Source organism: Bison bison, unplaced genomic scaffold, assembly GCF_000754665.1.
Source record: "Bison bison bison isolate TAMUID 2011002044 unplaced genomic scaffold, Bison_UMD1.0 scf7180017864145, whole genome shotgun sequence".
NCBI classification, from domain to species: domain Eukaryota; kingdom Metazoa; phylum Chordata; class Mammalia; order Artiodactyla; family Bovidae; genus Bison; species Bison bison.
In genome coordinates, this window is record NW_011494717.1 from 9,697,063 (window position 1) to 9,721,202 (window position 24,140).

At 37.2% G+C, this 24,140-nt stretch overlaps 1 protein-coding gene across 4 annotated transcripts in view; it reads left to right on the plus strand.

Moving 5' to 3' along the window:
* BRE (brain and reproductive organ-expressed (TNFRSF1A modulator)) overlaps positions 1-24,140 on the plus strand; it is a 474,306-nt gene that overhangs the window by 83,292 nt on the left and 366,874 nt on the right. For all 4 annotated transcript variants that reach the window (XM_010840665.1, XM_010840664.1, XM_010840666.1 and 1 more), the window contains one exon: positions 13,628-13,704. In XM_010840665.1, the coding sequence (XP_010838967.1) occupies positions 13,628-13,704 (77 nt within the window). The remainder of the gene's footprint in view (positions 1-13,627; positions 13,705-24,140) is intronic.

The window sequence follows — 24,140 nt, forward strand, 5'->3', positions numbered from 1 at the left end:
AATTAAAAAATGATATAAAACGGAATAAGCATTACTGTAAATGTAATTTATATAATTGAAAAATTGTTTTTGGCTGTGGTGTGAAAAATGCAGGATCTTAGTTTCCCTCAGTTCAGTTCAGTTCAGTCGCTCAGTTGTGTCCGACTGTTTGAGACCCCATGAATCGCAGCACGCCAGGCCTCCCTGTCCATCACCAACTCCCGGAGTTTACTCAAACTCATGTCATCGAGTCGGTGATGCCATCCAGCCATCTCATCCTCTGTCGTCCCCTTCTCCTCCTGCCCCCAATCCTTCCCAGCATCAGAGTCTTTTTTCAATGAGTCCACCCTTCGCATGAGGCGGCCAAAGTATTGGAGTTTCAGCTTTAGCATCAGTCCTTCCAGTGAACACCCAGGACTGATCTCCTTTAGAATGGAATGGTTGGATCTCCTTGCCATCCAAGGGACTCTCAAGAGTCTTCTCCAACACCACAGTTCAAAAGCATCAGTTCTTCAGTGCTCAGCTTTCTTCACAGTCCAACTCTCACACATCCATACATGACCACTGGAAAAACCATAGCCTTGACTAGATGGACCTTTGTTGGCAGAGTAGTGTCTCTGCTTTTAAATATGCTATCTAGGTTGGTCATAACTTTCCTTCCAAGGAGTAAACATCTTTTAATTTCATGGCTGCAGTCACCATCTGCAGTGATTTTGGAGCCCCCCAAAATAGTCTGACACTGTTTCCACTGTTTCCCCATCTATTTCCCATGAAGTGATGGGACCAGATGCCATGATCTTCATTTTCTGAATGTTGAGCTTTAAGCGAACTTTTTCACTCTCCTCTTTCACTTTCATCAAGAGGCTTTTTCGTTCCTCTTCATGCTTCCCTGGTGGCTCAGAGGTTAAAGCATCTGCCTGGAATGTGGGAGACCTGGGTTCGATCCCTGGGTCAGGAAGATCCCCTGGAGAAGGAAATGGCAACCCACTCCAGTACTGTTGCCTGGAGAATCCCATGGACGGAGGAGCCTCGTAGGCTACAGTCCATGGGGTCGCAAAGAGTCAGACACGACTGAGCGACTTCACTCACTCACTCATCTGCATATCTGAGGTTATTGATATTTCTCCTGGCAATCTTGATTCCAGCTTGTGGTTCTTCCAGCCCAGCGTTTTAACCTGCACCCCTTTGCAGTGGAAGCATGGAGTCTTAACCACTGGACCAAGAGGAAAGTCCCAGGTGTAACACTTTATATTCATGTTTAACAAATACTTATAATTTGATTTGGAGTAAAGAAAATGAGTATTCCCAGTTACAAATTTTTAGAAAACTTACTGGCTCCATAAGAGTTAAGAAAAATTCAATTAAAGAGGAGATGAAGATTATGAAAATAAACTATTTCAAAATGATTTGGTATCATGGGAAAGGAAAATGTGAAGTTGCATATGCAGGTGGCTGTGTTGATCCACTGACAATAAAAAATCCAGCTCAGATTACTGTGATCAGTACTAAGCCTAGACATGGTACACATTCATAGCAGTGGTCAAACTGAGTGTGCATTAGAGTCTCCTGGAGGGCTTATTAAACCATAGATAGCTTAAAACATATTCTTACAACTTAATGAATATTAAAACATGAACGTCTGAGTTACCACTACCCCAGTCAAGAAATAAAATGTTTGGCAATGCCCCAGAAACCCCTTATGTGCCTCTTCCCAGTCACCACCCCATTCTTCCCTCATTGGTAGACCACTGTTCTGACTTTTGTAGTCATCACTTTCTGCTTTCTTTGCACTATTTTTATCAGTATATAAACATTATAGTTTTTTTTTTCTAGTTTTGAATTTCAAATAAATGGAAACACACAGTATGTATTCTCTCTTTAAGCAATATGTTTGTGAGATTTATCCACCTTGTTGCCTGTAGATATGGTTTATTTATTTTATTGGTATATAATATTTCTTTTGATGATTACATCCTAATTTGTCTTCCTAGCTTCCTGAGCTTCCCTGGTAGCTCAGCTGGTAAAGAATCTGCTTGCGGTGCAGGAGATCCTGGTTTGATTCCTGGGTTGGGAAGATCCCCTGGAGAAAGGATAGGCTACCCACTCCAGTATTCTTGGACAGTGAAGAATCTGCATGCAGTGTGGGAGACCTGGGTTTGATCCCTGGGTTGGGAAGATCCCCTGGAGGAGGGCATGGCGACCAACTCCAGTATTCTTGCCTGTAGAATCCCATGGACAGAGGAGCCTGGTGAGCTACAGTCCGTGGCGTCACAAAGACTTAGACATGACAGAGCGACTAAGCACATCCTGTAGCTAATAGGCATTTATATGGTTGTTCAGTTTGAAATTCTAGTTTAGTTGTTCAGTTTGGGGCTATTTTCAAAGATTGCTACTGTTATTGACATTTTTGTATTCTTTGGTGAGGGCTTACCTGGTGGCTCAATGGTAAAGAATCTACCTGCCAGTATAGGAGATACAGGTTCAGTCCTTGGGTTGGGAAGATCCCCTGGAGAAGGAAATGGCAACCCACTTCAGTATTCTTGCCTGGGAAATCCCACGGACAGAGGCATGGTGTCACAAAAGAGTTGGACACAACTTAGTGACTAAACAACAAATTCTTTGGTGAGGTGTTGTTGGTGGTGGTTGAGTCGCTAAGTGGTGTCTGACTCTTGCGACCCTATGGACTGTAGCCCACCACGCTCCTCTGTCCATGGGATTCTCCAGGCAAGAATCCTGGAGTGGGTTGCCATGCCCTTCTCCAGGGGATCTTCCCGACCCAGGAATCGAACCTAGGTCTCCTGCATTGCAGGCAGTTTCTTAACCGACTGAGCTATGAGGGAAGCCCCATTTTTGGTGAGGTATATGTACACATATCAATTGGGATCATTTTAGGAGTAAAATTGCTAGATCGTAGGGTTGTATATGTATTTAGCTTCAATTACTACTGTCCAGTGGTTTTTCAAAGTGGCTGTACCAATTTATACTTCTGCCAGCAGAGTATAAGAGTTCTCGTTTGTCTTCATCCTTGTCAGTACTTGGTTGAGATTTTAATTTTAACTACCGTGATGGGTGTGTTGTGGTAACTTATTGTGGGTTTAAGTTGTGTTTTCCTGGTGACTAATTCAGTTAAGCACATTTTCATGTGTTTATTGACCATTTGGATCCCCTTTTATGAAGTGCCCCTTTGAATCTGCTAACTTAGTTGCCATTTTCTTACTGACTATACAGGAGTTCTTTATATATTCTGAATATGAGCTTTAATCAATTTTGTATGTTGTAGATATCGTTTCCCACTCTGAGGGTTGTCTTTCACTGCCTTATGTGTGTGCTAAGTTGCTTCAGTCGTGTCCAACTCTGCGACCTCATGGACTGTAGCCCACCAAACTCCTCTGTCCATGGGATTCTCTAGGCAAGAATACTGGAGTGGGTTGCCATGCCCTCCTCCAGGGGCTCTTCCAGACCCAGGGATTGAACCCACATCTCTTATGTCTTCTGCATTGGCAGGCAGGTTCTTTATCACTCGCACCACCTTCACTCCCTTAATGGTATTTTTTGATGAACAGATCTGTAATAATATTAATGTGATCCTATTTACCCATCTTTTCCTTTATAGTTAGTGCTTTTGGGGAATTTTTGTTCACCCCAAGTTCTTTTATTAAAGGTTTTAATTTTGTATTGGAATATAGCTGATGTTGTAATAGTTTTGGGTGGACAGCAAAGGAACTCAGCTATGCATATACATGTATCCATTCTCCCCCAAACTCCCCTCCTCTTCAGGCTGCCGCATGACATTGAGCAGAGTTCACTGTGCTTTAGAGTAGGTCCTTGTTTGTTCACCCCAAGTTCCTGAAGATATTCTTCCATTATCTCCCTCCATCCCAGGTTATCTTCTTAAAATATTTTTTTTCCTTTTTTTTTTTCCAACTACAATTTTATTTTATTTTTAAACTTTACAAAATTGTATTAGTTTTGCCAAATACCAAAATGAATCCGCCACAGGTATACATGTGTTCCCCATCCTGAACCCTCCTCCCTCCTCCTTCCCCATACCATCCCTCTGGGTCGTCCCAGTGCACTAGCCCCAAGCATCCAGTATCGTGCATTGAACCTGGACTGGCAACTTGTTTCATACATGATATTTTACATGTTTCAATGCCATTCTCCCAAATCTTCCCACCCTCTCCCTCTCCCACAGAGTCCAAAAGACTGTTGGACTTGGTTTTTGTGGAGTGTTATGAGGGTAGGCATTGGGTTTTGTATTTTTCACTGTAAGTATCAATATGTCCAGCTGACCCAGCATCATTTATTGAAAACACTTTTCTTTCCTCACTTCTGTGTAGAGCTACCTTTGTTAGAAATCAAGTGTTCAGGTATGTGAGGGTCTTTCTCTGGACTGTCTCTTCTGTTTATTTGTTCTTTTTGTCTATCTTTGTACCAATATCAGTACTTTAATGATTTATAGTAATTTTTGATAGCCAATAGAGCAGGTTCTCCTACTGAGTTTTTTTCTTATTGTGGTAAAATATCATACAAAATTTACCATTTTAATCATTTTAAGTTTATGTTCAGTAGCATTAAGTATATTGATGTTGTTGTGCGGTCATTGTCACCATCCATCTCTATAACTTTTTCATCTAGCAAAACTGCAACTCTGTACCCAGTAAACACTCTTTCCCTTCTTTCCTCAGCCCCTGGCAACCATCATTCTCTTCTCGGTCTCTCTGACTTTGACTACTCTGTATACTGCACATAAGTGGAATCATACAGTATTTGACCCTTTGTGGCTGGCTTGTTTCACTTAGTGTAGCATTTTCAAGGTTAATCCATATTGTAGCATGTGTCAAAATTTCTTTCCTTCCTAAGGCTACTGAATAACATTCCATTATATGTGTAGACTACATTTTGCTTATCCATTCATCAGTTGATGAGCACTTGGATTGTTTCCACCTTATGGCTATTATAAATAACTCAAGTTTTTCTTCGTCAAGAGAATCTAGTCTATTCTTAGTTCTTAATATTCCATTTACATTTTAGATTCTGCCATTCGGTTCCAGATCAACTTAAGCACTGTTGTCTTTTCATTATGTTTCTTTTAATTTGTGCACATGGTATCTATGTTCTTTTTTTTTTTTTCTTTATTTTCTTCTTAATAATAGCTTTTCTATATAGTGCTCTTGTGCACCTTTTGTGACATTTATTTCTATATATTGATTGTTTGATGTTATTTTTAATGGCATCTCTCTAAAAGTTTTTATTTTTTAACTGACTATTGATGGTATATCGATATACATATACAGTATACAGTTGATTTTGTGTATGTTCTTTGTCTAGCAGCTTTGCTAAACTTGAATGTCATTTCCAGTGATAGATGTGAAGATTTTAAAATGCTTTCTACATAAGGCCATATTACCTACAAATAAGTATAGTTTTATTTCTTCCTTTCCAATGTTTATACCCTTATTTCCTCATATTGCAAACTTTGTACTAGCCAGGATTTCAATTTCAATGTTAAGTAAAAGTGGTAACAAAGGATATCCTTGTTTCATTCTGTCTCAAAGGTAAAAATTTAACATTTTGTTACTAGTATAATGTTGCTGTAAGTTTTTTATAGATGGCTTTTACCATATTAAGGAAGTTTCTTTTTTATCCTTGTTTTCAAAGAGTCTAAAAAAATATGAATGGATATTTAATTTTATCAAACACTTATCCTGAACTTACTGAGATAATCCTCTTAATTTTCTTTACTGTTCTGTTAACAGAGTGAATTAAATGCATATATTAGAAAAGAAGAAAGGTTGAACAGTAATGAGCTAAGCATCTATCTCTAAAAGTTAAAGGATTTCCCCTTGCCTACTTAACTGTTAAAAATAGTATTTGAGCCCATCATTCCTACTGAAATGATATTATAATGTAAACCACATTTTTGCTATAGAACACCTACTAAGATTTAAAAATACTCCCCACTCTAAAGTCAAGTTGAAACCTCTCATTTGTAAATGGAGATACAGCGGAGAAACTGAGAATAACAGTTGATGCCACATGAACTGGCAAACACATATTTTTGAATATTTTAATTTTATAATTTTTAAAACATTCTGGGCTGAGTCACTTATTTTGGTAATGGCATTTTGGATTCCTATGCTATGAGTTACATCCCTCACTTTCTAGTAGGGTTCAGAAATAGATTTTAGACTTTAGAGATGTAGAGGATGTACTTGGTATATCAGGAACATCATATGTCATCAAGTGGGTAGTTCAGTCTCCTAGATAATCATCTGAAACATCTACCTCAGTGTGATTTTGCTGCTTTCTTTTACCAATTTTAATTCATGAGTCTTCTTGTAGAAAGGCCTAAGACTTGCCCTAGTGGGTTTTGATGTAGTCATCTAGTTGTACCATAATTTCCTTCCAAGACTGAAGGTGAAAGATTCTGTGAATCAGAAGTTCAGATACCGCCACAGATAAAATGCCCATTTTATAGATTATTTAGATGGCTGTTAAGATATCCTACTTCAGGCTTCTAGCTTCTTTATTGCTGAATTTCAGTCTGGAAACCATGATAATTTTGAAAGTGCTTTAGTCTGAGTGGAATTTTTGATGTTAGAGTTAATTCAGAGAAAATTAACTCTGTAAAATGAAAATGTGCTGAATATCAACTCACAGTAATTCACTCTAATTTATGACTTAATAGTTATTTAAAATGCAGTTATTGGTCTTTGAACCTGTTTTTGCTTCATACTCACCTGGTATTTTAGGTTGCCAAAGCTGAAGACTTCCTTCTTAGCTGATGTTAAATATTGTTAGTTAAGCACACACGTCATTATCAAGAAAACAGGAAGCTATGTAGGAGAACATGCCAAATGGTGAATTAATAGTTAGAGTAAAGGAAACTGACGTCTACTCAGGGAAGGAACCCTAGACTCATCTACTTTGTTCTTTTTAGGTGGCTTGAGGAATAGAAATGGTTTGTCATTACTTTTTTCCAGAAAGTATGTCAAATAATAGGTTTAGCTTTAAACTGGAAAGCATATATTTTGCATTGTCTTAAAAATGCTGATGTCTTAAAGGTTGTACAATATCTTCATTTAAATTTGTTAAATCAAGATTAATTCTTGGCTGTTACTCAGATCATGTGAAGTCTTGTGAAATTGCCTACCTTTTCTTCTTTATAGTGAAACTCTCCTTATTTGAGTACGATCTCAGTAATTAGGAACAAGTAATGATTTAAAAAGGATTCAAATCTAAATTTACATTTCACTATTATTTAAAGACTTTGTTGAATAAATCAAGAGTGTCAACACTGCAGCACAGATTTAATCAAATACATTTGTTGAGAAGAATTATAATTCACATTTTTCATTAATTCTGATGGTTTTCTCTTTAATTATTGAGAGACGATTTAGTTTGGTGGTTAAGAAAACGGGCCTTAAAAATGAAAAGAAAATGGGCCTTGGAGCTAGATATCCTGGGCTTGGATCCCAGGTCCGTCACTTACTAGCAAGTTATATAGCTTTTATTTGCCTCAGTTTCCTCATCTGTAAAATGGAGACAATAATAGCACCTATTGCTGAAGGTTGCTGTGGGCTTAAATAATTTAATTAAAGAACTTAGTGCCCTTTGCACAGTATATGCCCAATAAATGTTAGCTGCTATTGTTATTATTTATTTTGAAAATAGAGTAACTTTTAGGTTATGACTTTAAATTCTGAGTTGCACGGACAGTTCTTCAAAGGGAGGACCTTCCACAAAAAGTCACTTTTAACTTTCTCAGAGGTGCAGATGAGAATGGCTTCCCAATTCCAGTTAAATCATTGGTTCTTGCAGGAAAAGAGCACTAGACTGAGAATCAAATTTTACGCAAACCTTTCATTCAGCAAACCGTTACCTCCATGCATAGTTGTTGGACTCTCCATGTCCTCGACATAAGTGCTGCTGGATTCTGAAGATTAGAGATGATTTAAAGATGCTTAGGTCAGGGAGACTAAGATGTGACTAGAGTGCCTTGGAAGTAGTTTCCAATCTGTTGTCTATAAAATGACAATTTTTGAGTTTAGTTGATGATTTCAGTCATCAGTACTGGGTTCGTAGCACTCTGCTGGATTGCTGTACTAAGACATTTTGAAAATGGTAAAGCAGTTCTTGGCACCAAGAATCTTAGAACTGGTAGGAAAAACAAATCAACATTAGAAAATAGATAAAAGATAATATCGAGAGTCATGTGATTAGATGGGAAATAGGAAATTGTAGGGATGATAGTTTGAGAAGATTATTATGCTTAGCATTTTATCATGTCAGTGGTTAGCTCCAATTTCTTAATAAGGTACCAGAGTAAACTGCCTGATTTGATGTTAACTTGAGAGGAACCTTCTTTTTCTCAGAGTACATCATGAGAAATGCTGGGCTGGAAGAAGCACAAGCTGGAATCAAGATTGGCAGGAGAAACATCAATAACCTCAGATATGCAGATGACACCACCCTTATGGCAGAAAGTGAAGAAAAAGAGCCTCTTGATAAAAGTGAAAGAGGAGAGTGAAAAAAGTTGGCTTAAAGCCAACATTCAGAAAACTAAGATCATGGCATACAGTCCCATCACTTCATGGCAGATAGATGGGGAAACAGTAGAAACAGTGGCTGATTTTATTTTTCTGGGCTGCAAAATCACTGCAGATGGTGATTGCAGCCATGAAATTAAAAGACACTTGCTTCTTGGAAGGAAAGTTATGACCAACCTAGACAGCGTATTAAAAAGCAGAGACATTACTTTGTCAACAAAAGTCTGTCTAGTCAAGGCTGTGGTTTTTCCAGTAGTCATGTATGGATGTGAGAGTTGGACTATAAAGAAAGCTTTCGCCGAAGAATTGATGCTTTTGAACGGTGGTGTTGGAGAAGATTCTTGAGAGTCCCTTGGACTGCAAGGATATCCAACCAGTCCATCCTAAAGGATATCAGTCCTGAATATTCATTGGAAGGACTGATGGTAAAGCTGAAACTCCAATACTTTGGCCTCCTGATGCAAAGAGCTGACTCATTTGAAAAGACCTTGATGCTGGGAAAGATTGAAGGCAGGAGGAGAAGGGGACAACAGAGGGTGAGATGGTTAGATGGAATCACTGACTCATGTCTAATGAGTTTGAGTAAACTCTGGGAGTTGGTGATGGACAGGGAAGCCTGGCGTGCTGTAGTCCATTGGGTCGCAAAGAGTTGGATACGACTGAGTGACCAAACTGAACTGAACTGAAGTGTCACTTGGGAATTCCCACATGCATAATCTTTTTAAAAGGGAGCTCAACACCCTTTGTTTTCTTACCTGTTAAACTTTAAAATAGTGAATCCCCAGTATAATGAGGTAATTAGAATTTAGTGGAAGATACATTTTTAGAGCATGGTTCATCCCCAAACCCTTTTTATGTTATAATGGTAAGATAATGTCTTTTTGTTCTTGTCGTTGCTGTATTCCCAGCTTCTAGCACACTGCTTGATGTGTAGTCAACACTCAAGAAATATATTTGAGAGAGCATCTTGCAGTGATCCAGTTAACGTTAGGCCTCTATACTTTCATTGCTGAGGGCATGGGTTCAGTTCCTAGTCAGAGAACTAAGATCCCACAAGCCTCCACTTGGTGTGGCCAAAAATGAAAAAAAAAGTAAGAAAACAAAAATATCGTTGAAAGGCAAATTTGGAGTTACATTTGAATTATCAGCAATTTCTAAGTCATTAAAATTATTATTAAAAGATACTGGTCTTTTTAAACCTTAGATCTAACTGTGTTAGGGCAAGTTGCCATTATGCAAATATAATTTTAATGAAGTTAGTAGCTTCTTACTTACTAGCTTTTTCATACTTGGGTAAGGAGATGTCTTTCTAGGAGAATGAACTTGCGTATTATATTAGTTCTCTGTTAACTGCATTTGACCGCAACTTCATAGGAGACCTTATGCCAGAATTGCCCTGCCAAGCCATTCCTAAACCCTGACATGTGAGAAACTGTGAGAGATAATAAATATTAGAAATGTCATGTTTTGTGATATCATAATATAAAGAGTTTCATACATCTCATTTGAAGACTGTTCATCGGTAAATCACCCTGCCTTATTTCCTTTTGAAAAGGAGTGAGGCACTTTAGAAGAAAAAGATAAATCAAGCCATCATAGCCAAGTTTCCTGAGTCAAGATATAAAAGAATATGTTTAGCTTTAAAATATTTAATTGTAGAATAGTTCATGTTCATTATTAATCAAAACAATGCAGAAGGTCATTGAAGAAAGTTCTAAGGATCACCCCAAATCCTACTACATTTGGTGATGCTCTTTTTGAAACCTGTTTTTGTACATGGACATAAGCACACTTAGATCTTTCTTTTCCATATGTGGAACCTTTCTTTTCATCTGTGTTTTTCAGTATTTTTTAACCCAAACGTTTTTTTTTTTATTAATTGAAAAACTCTTGGCCTCCTTGAGTATGGTTTGAAATTTCACAGTAAATTAAACATGACCAAAACCAGTTTTAGACGGAGGTAATTTAAAAACAAAACAGTTTAATCTTAAATGAACCATTAGGTAAGATGACATTGGCTTGTTTCCCATCAAGCTGTTTATCCTAAGAAATATGGAAGACAGCATAACAAGATATTTTAAATAATTTGCTCAATGTTTCCTTGGAGGAGAAGCTGAGTGCTGTTTAGGAGAGAGAGACAGCTTAGCCTTTCTTCTCTGCTCCCTTGAACAGTTTGGTTCTTGGCCCCAAATTTGTGTATACCTCTCAGCCAGACAGAAGCCCTGCAGTTAACTGGAGATTAGCTGATGTAACCCATGTATAGTCCTGCTTGAGGACTATTACCCCTGCCACCATCCCCACTAAGTAAGTGATCTTTCCAACAATAGACAGGGCTCTTTTTTGATGAGTTTTTCTTCTATCTTCTTTTGTGTGTGTGTGCTGCTTTAGTGGCTCTTTTAGAATGGCTATCCCTCCCATGGATCTGCCTCTGTTTCCCGGAAGAATTGGCTGTCAGCTGACACTCAGCTCTTGACTTCCCTTCTCCCTCAGCTTGCTTCTCTCCTAGTTGTCCCTGTTGAGTAAATCCTCTCGTCTCCATTGCCCCTAGTCTTTCCCCAGCCCAAGGGCCCAGCATCTTTCTTGCCTGTAGTGGATTTGTCTCTGGTTGCCTGGTTTCTGTTTTACCTTTTCACAGTCCCCTTTTCCATACAGTGTACTGGATAATCTTTTAAAAACATAGACTCAGATAATAATACTCTTCCTAAAACCCTCCTTTGTACTCAGAATAAAACCTGAATTAATCGCCACCGCTTCCGTGGCTCTGCGTGGTCTGTCCCTTGTGTATCTCTTGTCCTGATCTTTTGCTGTTCTGGTCTCCTGCCGTCACTCTGCTCTAGCGGCATTGCCCAGACTTAGCAAGATCCCTTCCCCCAGAAATACCCAACTTGTTCCTGCCTTCACGCCTTTGCACCAGCTGTTTTCTCTGCCTGGAATGCTCTTCACCAGAACTGTGCATGGTTGGCCCCTTTGCATTATTCAGGTTTCAGATTTCACCACCTCCAAGGGTCTTTCCCAGTCTTCCAGCATCCTGTGGCTCCTGTTTTATTGCAGCTCCCTGTTTTATTTTCTTCATCACATTTAGCAGTCTTAAACTATCTTTGCACATTTGTCGCTTCTTTTTATTTTTTAAATCATTTCTCCTTCCCTTGCCAGAATTTAAGTATCATGAGACTGTAGCTCTTGTCTATCTTGTCCACCCTCTATTCCTAAGACGTGGAGCAATGTTCAGTCAGTCTTAGCTAAGTGAAAAGAATCAGTGAGTGAATCACTCAGATGGAGAAATGTATTTTTTTCTGCCCTGAGGTGGCTGGGACCAGCCATTCAAGTAGAAAAGGAGGAAGGTGAAAAGGCAGAGCACAAAGACACTTTCCTAGTCCTGGTTTAAGCCTAAAGTGAATAATATAAAGTGTGGCACCACAGTGACTGTAATTATTTCAAAATTTAATTCACATAGTAGAAGGATGAATTTATTCAAATTAGAATCAGATTAATCTTGAGGATTTCCTGTACTACTAATAACTTCAGTCATTAAGTGATGTAGGTGATTTGATCTTCAAGCCTCCAAAGACACTTGATTGTATGGTTATTTGTTAAATTATTTAAAAACATTGTTGAATATAATGTAAGAGAAAAAAATTCTTAGTGTTGCTTGTAGAGTCATTTCTGTCATTAGATTATACTTCATATTTTATAATGTTAGTGTTTAAGTGTTTTCCATAAGTGTTTTCAAAGAACTACTATGTTGTAGGCTAGAAAAGATGTTACTATGAGAGAGAGATTTTAGTACCTTTAATAAAATGTGCCCCAAAGAATTTTTTATATTGAAAGGTAAAGGAGACTGTGATCTTAAAACTTGTAAAAAAAAATTAAAGTAAGTTACTCTGTAATTACTAGTGCAGTTTTGTTGTTTAGTTTATAAACTAATGTTTTTATTGACCCCTAAGGATAAAGAGGAATACTCGACCTGGTGTGCGTGTGCTCAGTCACTCAGTCTGGTTTATGCTAAATATGTTAAAGTTTCTGTCTACTTTTCTCTTTCACATTTATAGGGTTTTGGGAAAAAGTAATAGTAAATCTCATATGAGCTCTGAGTTAGTGTTTTTAGAGTCAGCACTTCTCAAATTTCGTTTCACGTGCCGGTTGCCTTTCACAGTGGCCGTCTAGGGAAGTGGCACATTTGTTCCAACAGTGCTTCCTTTCCTTAAACCACTTAGGTAGGTTCTTTTTCAGAAATGTTTCATAGGCAGTTTTGGAATTCTGAAAAAAATCCTTCTTACTCTACCAATGAAATGCTTTGCTTATTTTTTTGACTAAATGAAGACATAACAACTTCCTCAACTGACTTCATATTAATATTTTATTAATTTATGAAGCCAATATTGCTGTTATACAGTTGAAGTTATGACTCAGAAGATCATGAGAGAGAGTTTACAAAGTAAATCTGTGTAAAGAACAAAGAACATTGTATAACCTTGCGAAGTAATAGATTTAAAAATAAAACAACAAGCTGTTGAGACCTGGGTGACTAACTCACCCACCCCCCCTTTTAAATTTGCATTTTATCTGAAACTGAGTGCAGAGCATTGTGCTCTGCTACAGATGTAAGTTATGGGGTGCCAAATCTAGAGGAAGCGCCTTGTTTTCGGGGAAAGAGAGAAAACCATCTGGTACCAGAAAAAGGCCAAAAGTGGGCTCTTTTTAGTACTAACTGAGTGAAAACTAAGAGTCTATATATAAAATATGACCATAAAACTACGCTTCTTTTACAATTCTTGGCATCAAAGACTACAGACCTGTTTTGGATCATGTACCTGTTTTCAAAGTTGAGATACACTTCTTTGAGAGAAGTAGCTGAAGCAGTGTTGGTATTTAATGTTAGAAGGCATATAGGTTTTCTTGTGAGATAAATGAATTATTTCTTTGAACACAGGTCTTATTTTGCCTTAGCCTCCATGACCATTAAGGGCTTTTATTTTGGTCTATAAGTCAGTGTTTTAATCACTGGTCTGTAAGGATTACTTTTAATTAACTTTATTTAATATTATAAATATGTGGGGTTTTGAGAAATGCTTTTCATTTCTTTCTTTTTTAAAAAGCTGCACGTCATTGACTCCTGGACCCAACTGTGACCGATTTAAGTTGCATATACCATATGCCGGAGAGACATTAAAATGTAAGTAAATGATGACTATTTTACTGAAAATGTAGATTACAGTGCTAGCTATTGGACTTTGTGTTTTAGTGTTTTTATTTCTGGCTTTTAAGTGATATCTCGTAAGATATCAATCAGAAGGATTTACCATTTTTTGAAAATTTGTCTTTCAGTCCTAGTTCTAGTCAAAGTAAGACAGTTGACAGGCAGTAAGTTGTGGTCAAGTGGGCATGCATGTGTTTTTTATAGCAAAGATCAGAAATATAAATGACTATAAGGCCAGACTGGTAACATGAATGAGGGAAGTAGGCTAGGGGTGGCAAGTTGGAGCACTCAACCCAGTTTTGAGGGGTTACCATTACTGGTTCATTGAGAAAAGGTGGAAATCTGCATTTTTATTTGAATTCTCTCAGTTTTAGACATTGGCCACTTCTTCAAAATTACAGTGTGGGCCAGCATTATGTAGGCCAAACCAAATGTGTGTGTGTGGGCTGCCTTGAGCTCTTGAAACTCTGGTTTGTGACCTCGATGAATAATATGCAAGACCTCCTGTTGGATTTAGTCTACCATCTGCAGCACTTGCCTGGGTTGCATCAGCACTTCTCTGCCGTAATCACCAGGACTAAAGCTGTAGCCTGTGATGATGGAGATGATGATTGCTTTGGTTGGGTAGTATCAGTACTCTCATCAGGAATTTTCCCTTGAAACCATTCTACTGAACAGGGTAGGAAAGTCTGACTTGTCTTACAAAGAGGAATAAAGAACAAAGATATTGAAGGTGGGACAGATGGGCAAACAGTACCTTTCAGACCATGGACTGTGTGTTTTGCCATTTTAGACCAGGAAAGGCCACATCTTAATATTTGTAGAATCACTCTATATTAATTTACCAATTGAAACATGAACTGAAAAATTTGTGACGTGCTGACCTGTTACCCTTTTATTGTTAGATCATTCTCTGGAAACCATTAAAATAGAAAAGAATTTCACCTGCCTGAGATAGTAGGACAGATCAGATTGCTACTCTTTTGGGGAAAAATATTATTAACTAAATTTGAAAGAAATGATCAAAGTAAATCATTAATGTGGTAAAAAATGTAAGTAGTTCAGAATTTTTTAACATATGAAAGCAGTGGTCCTCTGTCCCATTTCTCTCCAATCCTAGACCTATGTCTCAAAGGAAGCACTTAAAACCTTAAAAAAAATTGTTTCAGTGTCTAGTTCTCCTGGGGATGATCTCCATATATCTAAGTAATATGCTTATGCCTCTGTTTCTTGGCTTATCAGTTTTAGATGTTACTATCTTTTGACTTCCTGCACTGATGAATGAGGTATTGGCCTGTTTTCATTGTACCATTTATCTCTCTCTTGTCATCTTCATCTTATAAAGTTACATTATTGTGATTATATCACCACTGTTGGTTCCTATATTGGGAAACAAGGGAACAGTGAGAGACTTTATTTTCTTGGGCTCCAAAATCACTGCAGATGGTGACTGCAGCCATGAAATTAAAAGACGCTTGCTCCTTGGAAGAAAAGCTATGACCAACCTAGACAATGTATTAAAAAGCAGAGACATTACTTTGCAAACGAAGGTCTGTCTAGTCAAAGCTATGGTTTTTCCAGTAGTCATGGATGTGAGAGTTGGACTGTAAAGAAAGCTTTCGCCAAAGAATTGATGCTTTTGAACTGTGGTGTTGGAGAAGACTCTTGAGAGTCCCTTGGACTGTAAGGAGATCCAACCAGTCCATCCTAAAGGAAATCAGTCCTGAATATTCATTAGAAGGACTGATGCTGAAGCTGAAACTCCAATACTTTGGCTACCTGATGCAAAGAACTGACTTATTGGAAATGACCCTGATGCTGGGAAAGATTGAAAGCAGGAGAAAAGGGCAACAGAGGATGAGATGGTTGGATGGCATCACTGACTCAGCGGACATGAGTTTGAGCAAACTCCGGGAATTGGTGATGGACAGGGAAGCCTGGCGTGCTGCAGTCCATGGGGTCTTAAAGAGTCAGACATGACCGAGTGACTGAATTGAACTGATTGGTTACCCTGTAGCTTCAATTTTTTTTTAAAGATTGTTTGATGTGGACCACTTTTAAAGCCTTTATTGAATTTGTTGCAGTTTTGCTTCTCTTTTTTTATGTTTTGCTTTTTTGGTCCCAAGGCATGTGGGATCTTAGTTCCCTGACCATGGCTGGAACCCCCACACCCTGCATTGGAAAGCAAAGTCCTAACCATTGGACTGCCAGGGAAGTTCCTTCTTTTTTTTAAAGACTCATTTAAAGCATTGTGTTGTATAGTTAAATGAACAGCTCCTAAAAATTCTTAGTAAATGCCTGGCACACAGTTACCACTGTTGGTTCTTAAGCAAAATCTCTGTGCAATAATGATGCTCACTTAGTGTGCTTTTGTTTAGTTTCCCATTAGCCAGTATTCTTGCCTAGAGAATCCCATGGACAGAGGAGCCTGGTGGGCTGCTGTCCATAGGGTCACACAGAATCGGACACGACTGAAGCGACTTAGCATGCATGCATGCATGCGTTGGAGAAGGAACTGGCAACCCACTCCAGTATTCTTGCCTGGAGAATCCCAGGGACAGAGGAGCCTGGTGGGCTGCTGTCTATGGGGTCGCACAGAGTCGGATACGACTGAAGTGACTTAGCAGCAGCAGCAGTAGCCATAGATTGTGTCTTTTGGCTCCCCACTGTGTAAGATGATGATATTAACCCCTGTCCTCCTTCACCTTTCAGTTTTTGTCTTCTGTTATTTTCCTTTTGCATTGTCAAAGTTGATAACTTATTGTCTGTTCTAAATCTGTAATTGCCGTATGTGCTTTGTCTATAAATTGCTTGACTGATTACCTTGCAGGCCTGCTCCTGCGGTTATCACTGTAGGATTCACCTTTATTCTCTTGGGTTTGACCTTGCTTTAAAAAATTATCTGAAAAACTCTCAAATCGATACCCTTTGAGGTGCCTCAGCGCTTCAATATGGAGGCCAAACTAAAACCTCTTTAGATTTCCAGATGGAAATTGTTTTTTAATATCTTTTGATGTTAAAATAGGATAGAATCATCAAAATAACTGAAACCAACTGCATAAATTTTGAAACAAGTTATTGCTGTCTGATAGTATAAACTAGAAAAATTTATATACATAAAGTCAAAACAGATGAACAAACCCTTCAAACACCTAGTTAAAATTCAAGTGACGATCCATTGAACTTATTGGACTGGTGTTTTGTGAATCTGCCCACCTAATGTCCGTGATTATATAGCAAGGTTATTTTGCTTTCCTTAATTTGTGTAACTTTTAGGCCATGGCAATTAAAGTTTCTCTCTTTGTAACTGTACTTATTTAAATTATTTCAAAATTAAATCTCTTTACAGTATTTTATACAGTTTATCCCTTGGTATCGATGGGATTGGTTCCAGAAGCCCCTGCAGATACTCAAGTCCCTTAGATAAAATGACGTAGAACATTCGGTCCTCCATAGTCATGCGTTTTGCATCCATAAATATGGAGGGCTGACAGTAAACGTTTCTAAGCGGAGTTTGTTGAATTATGATGCATCAATGGTAGTAGTAATGTAAAAAGCTTCTTTATCTAACGGTTCTCATTGAAAACTTGTGGTATGAGATTTAAACTATAATTTTAACCAAGGCTGAATCAAAGTATTTGGAGTTTACTTATTACATAACTTTAAACTCAGAGAAGTTAGAAATGGAGAACTTTTTGTTTATTTTGTTTATCAAATTATATCTTCAGACCCTAGCACTGTAATGATATTCAGTTGGATATTTATTGAAGGAATGTGATGAATGCATGCATGAATTTTTGAATCTTAGTGTTCAGATTTTTGTTGGTTGAAGTATAGTGTAGTAAAGAATGTGACATTCTGTTACTTGTATCAGCCAACAGAATTCAACAGAAATTCAATCTTTAGAAGTTATTTATTACACAAGGAATTTGTAATTGGAACATTGCTCATAACAATTCAGAAAACGGGAAGGACATACAGTATTTTGCAGATTTGGAGTCTGTTTCCATTTTCTTTATATATTTTACTGTGCCTTCTCAAAGCAGATTAATGAAAATAATGTGTGACTAAATTTTATATTTTGGAATATTTTATGTACTAGGAAATAGTTCTTCTATAAATGTTTCATCTGGAATAAAGGAAGCTGAATAAAGGAAGCTTTGCAGTTAATAATAGTGAAAATGAAAGACAAAGGAGAGGGCATATTTCTACCTGTAAATTTATGAATTGATTCCTAAGAATTACCTGTATGTATAATGAAATAATAGACATTAAAAAAAAAACCACAGAAGATTATCGTGCATTAAGAATGACGTTTCCTCAGCTCTTTTTAATGTGAAGAGAAAACTGTTGGGTGTTGAAAGAGGTGCCAATTTGTGTTAGATTCTCATGGAAAATATCAAAGGATATCTGAATTGAAGAGAAGTCCTTGAATTGCATGATTGTAGAAGAAATAACTAGTACTTACTTAAAGAGGATTGGAAAAGTGACTCTTCAGTGATCAAATTGATTTAAATAAAACAAATAGTAATGTCTAGGATAGTGCCACTGAAATGACTCAAAATATGCAAGGTACAGCAAAATTCACAGAGGAAGATGAGAGTCACATATATGTGTATTTGTAATAACTGTCATGCTCTATAGCACTTAACTCTTGAAAAAATTATTGTGTTTGTGCTTTTGTGTATCCTATTTAAATAGGGTGGTAGTGAGGCTGTTTTGATCATTTTATTTCCAGTCTGTATCTCATATTTTATTTCCAGTCTGTACCTGGCATTTAGAGGGACTAAATACATGTTTGTGAAATGAATGAACCATGCTCATTCTTTGGATATAACACTGAGAGGTTTGATGAAGTGGCAGAATCCTGAAATATTCTCAATTTTACAGGTTTTTTGAACAGCACTATTTCATAACTCTAAAGAGAGATAATGGAAATATTTTAAGTTTTATAAAGCAAATCTGTGGCTAGTAAATCAAAAGATTTCCTAACATTGGTTTCAAATATGAAATTATCTTTTGTTTAAAATTGCTGTTTTTAATACTGACAATTTGTTTTAATCAGGGACTGTTTGGTTATAAGAAACCCATTGGAACAAACATAAACTAAGGAGTTTGTTTGTTTGTCTTTATAAGGAATTAAGTGAATTCCATCGTGCCCACGGACAGGAAGTATAACCAGGCCTTGTAGGGACTGGAAGGATGGTGGGCACAATAGTAACCAGGCAGTATCTGTGTTCTTGAGTGTCTTTGTCCTGTAACATATTTTCTTGTCATCATATTCACTTTATTCTTTATAAAAAAATTTATTTATTTTTAATTGGAGGATAATTGCTTTATAATGTTGTGTTGGTTTCTGCCATACATCAACATGAATCATCCACAGGTATACATATGTCCCCACTTTACTCTTTTTCCACCAAATTTCTGTTTCTCCTCACAGAGAGTAGAAATGACTTCCTGAGCTCCCCTAGGACATGGTGACTAAGCTCATGGCCAGCAGAGACAGCCTATGGTCTAAATTCCTGGGAGAGAGGGTCTGATTGGCATCTTGGGCTGGGTGTTCACTTGTGATCCAGTCATATGGTCAAGAGTTTTGGTTAATGGCTTGGGTACTAGAGGCCAGTTTAACACAAAATGAGCATGGGGTGGGCAGGTACCCAGGAACCTATCTATCACACTGTTTCAGGAGTTCTTTCTAAAGAGCTTCCAAGTGAAACTAGAGACATTTTCCCTTTGTCTTTAGCAACAGAAGCAATGCCATTGTTTATCATCTGAGAGGAATGATGAATATTTCAAAGCCATTTGTGACAGAGTCAAGAAGTCATGCCAAAAAAATTATCTCCAAAGGTTTTGAAGTTGAAAGACTTTCCCAGAGGAAAAGCTTTTTTTCCCACAGGAAAAAGTGAAAAAAAAAAAAAGATAATGATTTGAATAATATATTATTATCCTCTTCCATGTCTTCAGAGGAACAGTATAAAATTACTGTTCGTTTCCAAAGCTTTGATACTACATCACTAAATTTAAATTTTTTTTGAGAATTATTACAAGAAAAATCAATCTCAGAGCTCCTATTTCAGTAGAATGCACCATTTAATTGAACAATAGTCAGACACATACAAAAATTTTTATAGGCAAATTGCAAATAGTGTTCCTGAATTTCTGCTTTACTGAATCTTGAAATTCAGCTTCATTTTTGATTCTGTCTCAAGTAGTTTGGCTGCTTTATGTGTGTGTGTGTGTGCGTGTGTGTGTGTGCTTCTTTCATCTCAGGTCTATTATATATTACTTTGTCTTAGCCAGTCAGCATAGTAAACTCAGAATACTCTCTTTCCCTCCTCTTTGTCCTCTAAGAGTTCACTTATGTAGTACTGTGTAGAGACACTCAAGGTCTTCATACTGATGACTGTCAAACAGAAACTAAACCCCAAACTGGTAACACCAGAAGGTCCCAGTGGTGGTGTGGAGAAGTTTGTTGCCTCAGCTGAAGGAGATACTAGGGTTCTGTTGATATATCTAAAAGAATCTTGCACTTCCCTTAGGTTTGTTCTCATACCTTGTGTTTTGAACTTTGGTACATCCAAAGGCTGGCTGCTGTGGCTGCAGCTGTTGGCAGTTTTGTTGTGATGACAGTGTTATTTTATGAAAAAGTTCTAATCTGCTTGGGAAATGTTAACCACGTAGTCTTTCCCCTCTTCCCTTCAATATTTTAGCAGCCAAATCCCGCAGCCTAGCATTAACACTGTCACAATCTGCCCTTCCAGCCCCTCCATGGGCCCCCTTCATGGACCTCAGCTGATGACAGTCCCAGTCAAAAGCCTGTACAAATGATTTGCTTGTTGTCCTTCTCAGATATCCTGCTTGTCCTCTTTCTGCCTTTGTTCACACTGTTTAGTCTTCAGTGTTTGTGCTTAGTTGCTCAGTTGTGTCTGACTTTGCGGCCCCATGGACTGTAGCTTGCCAAGCTCCTCTGTCCATGGGATTCTCCAGGCAAGAATACTGGAGTGGGTTGCCATGCCCTCCTCTAGGGGATCTTTCCAACTCACGGCTCGAACCCGCATTGCAGGTGGATTCTTTATCCTCTGAGCTGCCAGGGAAGCCCTTTAGTCTTCAGTAGGACTTCCTGATAGCTCAGTTGGTAAAGAATCTGCCTGCAATGCAGGAGACCCTGGTTCCATTCCTGGGTTGGGAAGATGCCCTGGAGAAGGGATAGGCTACCTACTCCAGATAGGCTTCCCTTGTGGTTCAGCTGGTAAAGAATCCGCCTGCAATGTGGGAGACCTGGGTTCGATCTCTGGTTTGGGAAGATCCCCTGGAGAAGGGAGAGGCTACCCACTCCAGTGTTCTGGCCTGGAGAATTCCATGGACTATACGGTCCATGGGGTCCCTAAGAGTCGGACATGACTGGGCAACTTTCACTTTCAGGACGGACCAAAGAAATAGTAAAATGGCCTGACAGTTCTGTGACATATTTGGTTCTTCACTCGCACTCACCAGCCTGCCTCTCCAGTGGCTGTACTCTCTACAGGGCTCCTTGGCCAGCACTCTTCTTGTCTTTAGGATCACCTGCAAGGAGAGGAGGAGCGAACCAGGACTTTTACTAGGACTTGTAACAGTTGCGCTAAGCAAAAAGTTGGATGTACAGTCCAGGGATTTAGTTTGGCATCATGCTGAGAAGCATTATAATTTTCCTTGGTAGCATAGTTCATTTTACTTTATTTTTATCTTTTTAAAAGATTCATTTACTTAAGGATTATTATTATCTAGCATTCAAGGTATTTTTAGAGGCTAATTAGGGAGGCAGGTCACCTTTGATTTAGTGACTGTTCTAAAAAATGCTCATTGAAAGGCAAGTAAAAAGTGCTAATTTTGTGGATTAGACATTAACTCTCCCTTAAACTTTGAGGATTCCTTTGTCTTGGTATTTCAGAATGTTTTTTCTTGAAATTCATGGAATGTTAGAAGAATTTTTAAGAATAGCAACTAACATTGTTAAAATTTTGTAAAGTGAACTTAGTTATAGCTAACTGTATATGTTTAAATCTGGTTTTGATGCTGATTATTATATATTAAAAATGATATAATTGTTGAAAGTAACTTATTGAACATATATTTTATAGAGTATTAGACTTATTTTTATACATGTTCTCATTCAATCACACAGTAAGTTTGGAATAGAAATTTATATCCCACATTTTTGTATTAACTTTATAGAGGTATAATTTATATAAAACAAAATACCCATTTTAATGTACAGTTCCATACATTTTGGCAGTTAGAAATAGCTATTTAACTACACTACAAAGTGTAGAACATTTTCATCCTCCAAATATAATAGAACATTTTCTTTCCTCCCTGTCATTCCCTTCCACCATCATCCCCCAACCCATGATCTTTATCTTCTCTCTGAAATTGTAAAACAGTCCTTCCTAATTTAGTTAGAATTTCATATAAATGGAAGCATATGCTATGTAGTTTTTGGTGTATGGCTGCTTGTATTCAGCCTGATGTTTTTGAGATTCATCCATATTATTCCTATATGGGTACTTTGTTCCTTGTATTACCAAATGGTAGAACATTGTAATTGTATGGATATACCATAGCTTCTTTTTTTTTTTTTTTTAATCATTCATCAGTTGAAGGTTATTTGAGTTATTTCTAGTTTTTGGCTAATATTCATAACGGTGCTGTTAAATTTTTGTTCACATCTTTTTGTTGAGATACGTTTTTTCATTTTGAGGGGTAAATATCCAGGAGTGGTATTGCTGTATTGTAAACTCTGTTAATGGTTAAACTGTTTTCTAAAGTGATTATACTATTTTGCATTCTAGTTACGAGCAATTTGCAACCATATTTCATAGTCATGCCAATGTTTGGTATTGCTGGTCTTTTAAATCGTATCTGTTCTGGTGGATGTGTGTAGTGTCTCCTTGTGGTTTTGATTTGCATTCTCATGTGCATATTGGCTATTCATATATCTTTTCTTAACTGTTCAGATGTTTTGCTCAATGTTTTGATTGGATTGTTGGTCTTTTTGTTGAGTTATATGTTCTTTATATAGTCTGGAAAGAAGTTGTTTGTCATCTTGTCAATACTTTCTAATAGTATGTGGCTTTTCATTTTTTTTATGGTATCTTTTTAAGAGCAAAAGTTTTTAACTTTGATGAAGTCCAATTGAACAGTTTTTTTGTTTTATTGTTTATGCTTTTGACTTCTTGTTTAAGCAGTCTTTGTCTACCTGAAGGTCTTAAAGGTTTTATCCTAGAAGCTTTCCACTTTTATCTTTAACATTTTGATCCATTTTGGGTTAACTCTGACCATATCTGTGTTAATCAAATGTGGGCCCATTTTTGAAGTTTACATTGTATCCCACTTATTATGTCTGTTCTTACGTGAATATAACACTGCCTTGATTGTAATAGCCTTGTAGTAAATCTTTAAATCAGGTACAGGAATCCTACTACTTCTACTATTTCTGTTTCCATAGAAATTTTAGAATCAGTTTGTCAATTGTCTACAGAAATCCTGCTGAGACTTTCTTGAATCTGGAGGTCGATTTGTGGACCTTAATAACATCAAGTCTTCCAATGGATGAAAAATGATAACCTCTTCATTTATTTAGGTCTTCTTTAATTTCTTTAAGTATTTCATAGTTTTTAGTGAACAGGTCTTATACAATTTGTGTTAAATAAATCTCTGAATATTTCATATTTTGATGTTAATTTGTAGTACACATATTTAACTTTCTTTTTCTCTTTATTGCTCATCTATTGAAAATAAAATCCCCCCATGTTTCTTTTTCTTACTTTAGTGCATTGACGAGAATCTTGTTGGATTCAAGTGATGAAAGCATATATTCTTGCCATGTCCAGATTTTAGGGGAAAGTGTAAAGTCTTTCACCCTTAACTATAATGTTGGCTATATATTTTTCACAGATACCCTTTATCAGTTTAAAAAGTTCCTTTCTATTCCTAATTAATTGAGAGGTTTTTGTTTTGTTTTAAAATAAAAAAATGGATGTTGTATTTTGGCAAATACTTTCTTCATCTATTGAGATGATCATGTGATTTTAAACAAATTTTACTAATATGGTGATTAACTTTTGAATATTCAGGTTATCTTGCATCTCTGATATAAATTCCAATTGGTCATGATGTATTAGCTTTTTAATATGTTGATGATTCAACTTGCTAAAACTGTTTAGAATTTTGCATTTATGTTCATGAATGATACTGGTTTGTAGTTTCTCTTATGCTTTTTACTGGTTTTAGCATCATAGCAAAACTGATTTCAGAATAGAATGAGTTGTGAAAGAATAGTGAAGGAAAATTGTGAACCATTTTCCTTAGTATTTGGGAATGGTTTCTGAAGAATTCATATTATATCTTCCTTAAATGTTTGATGGAATTCT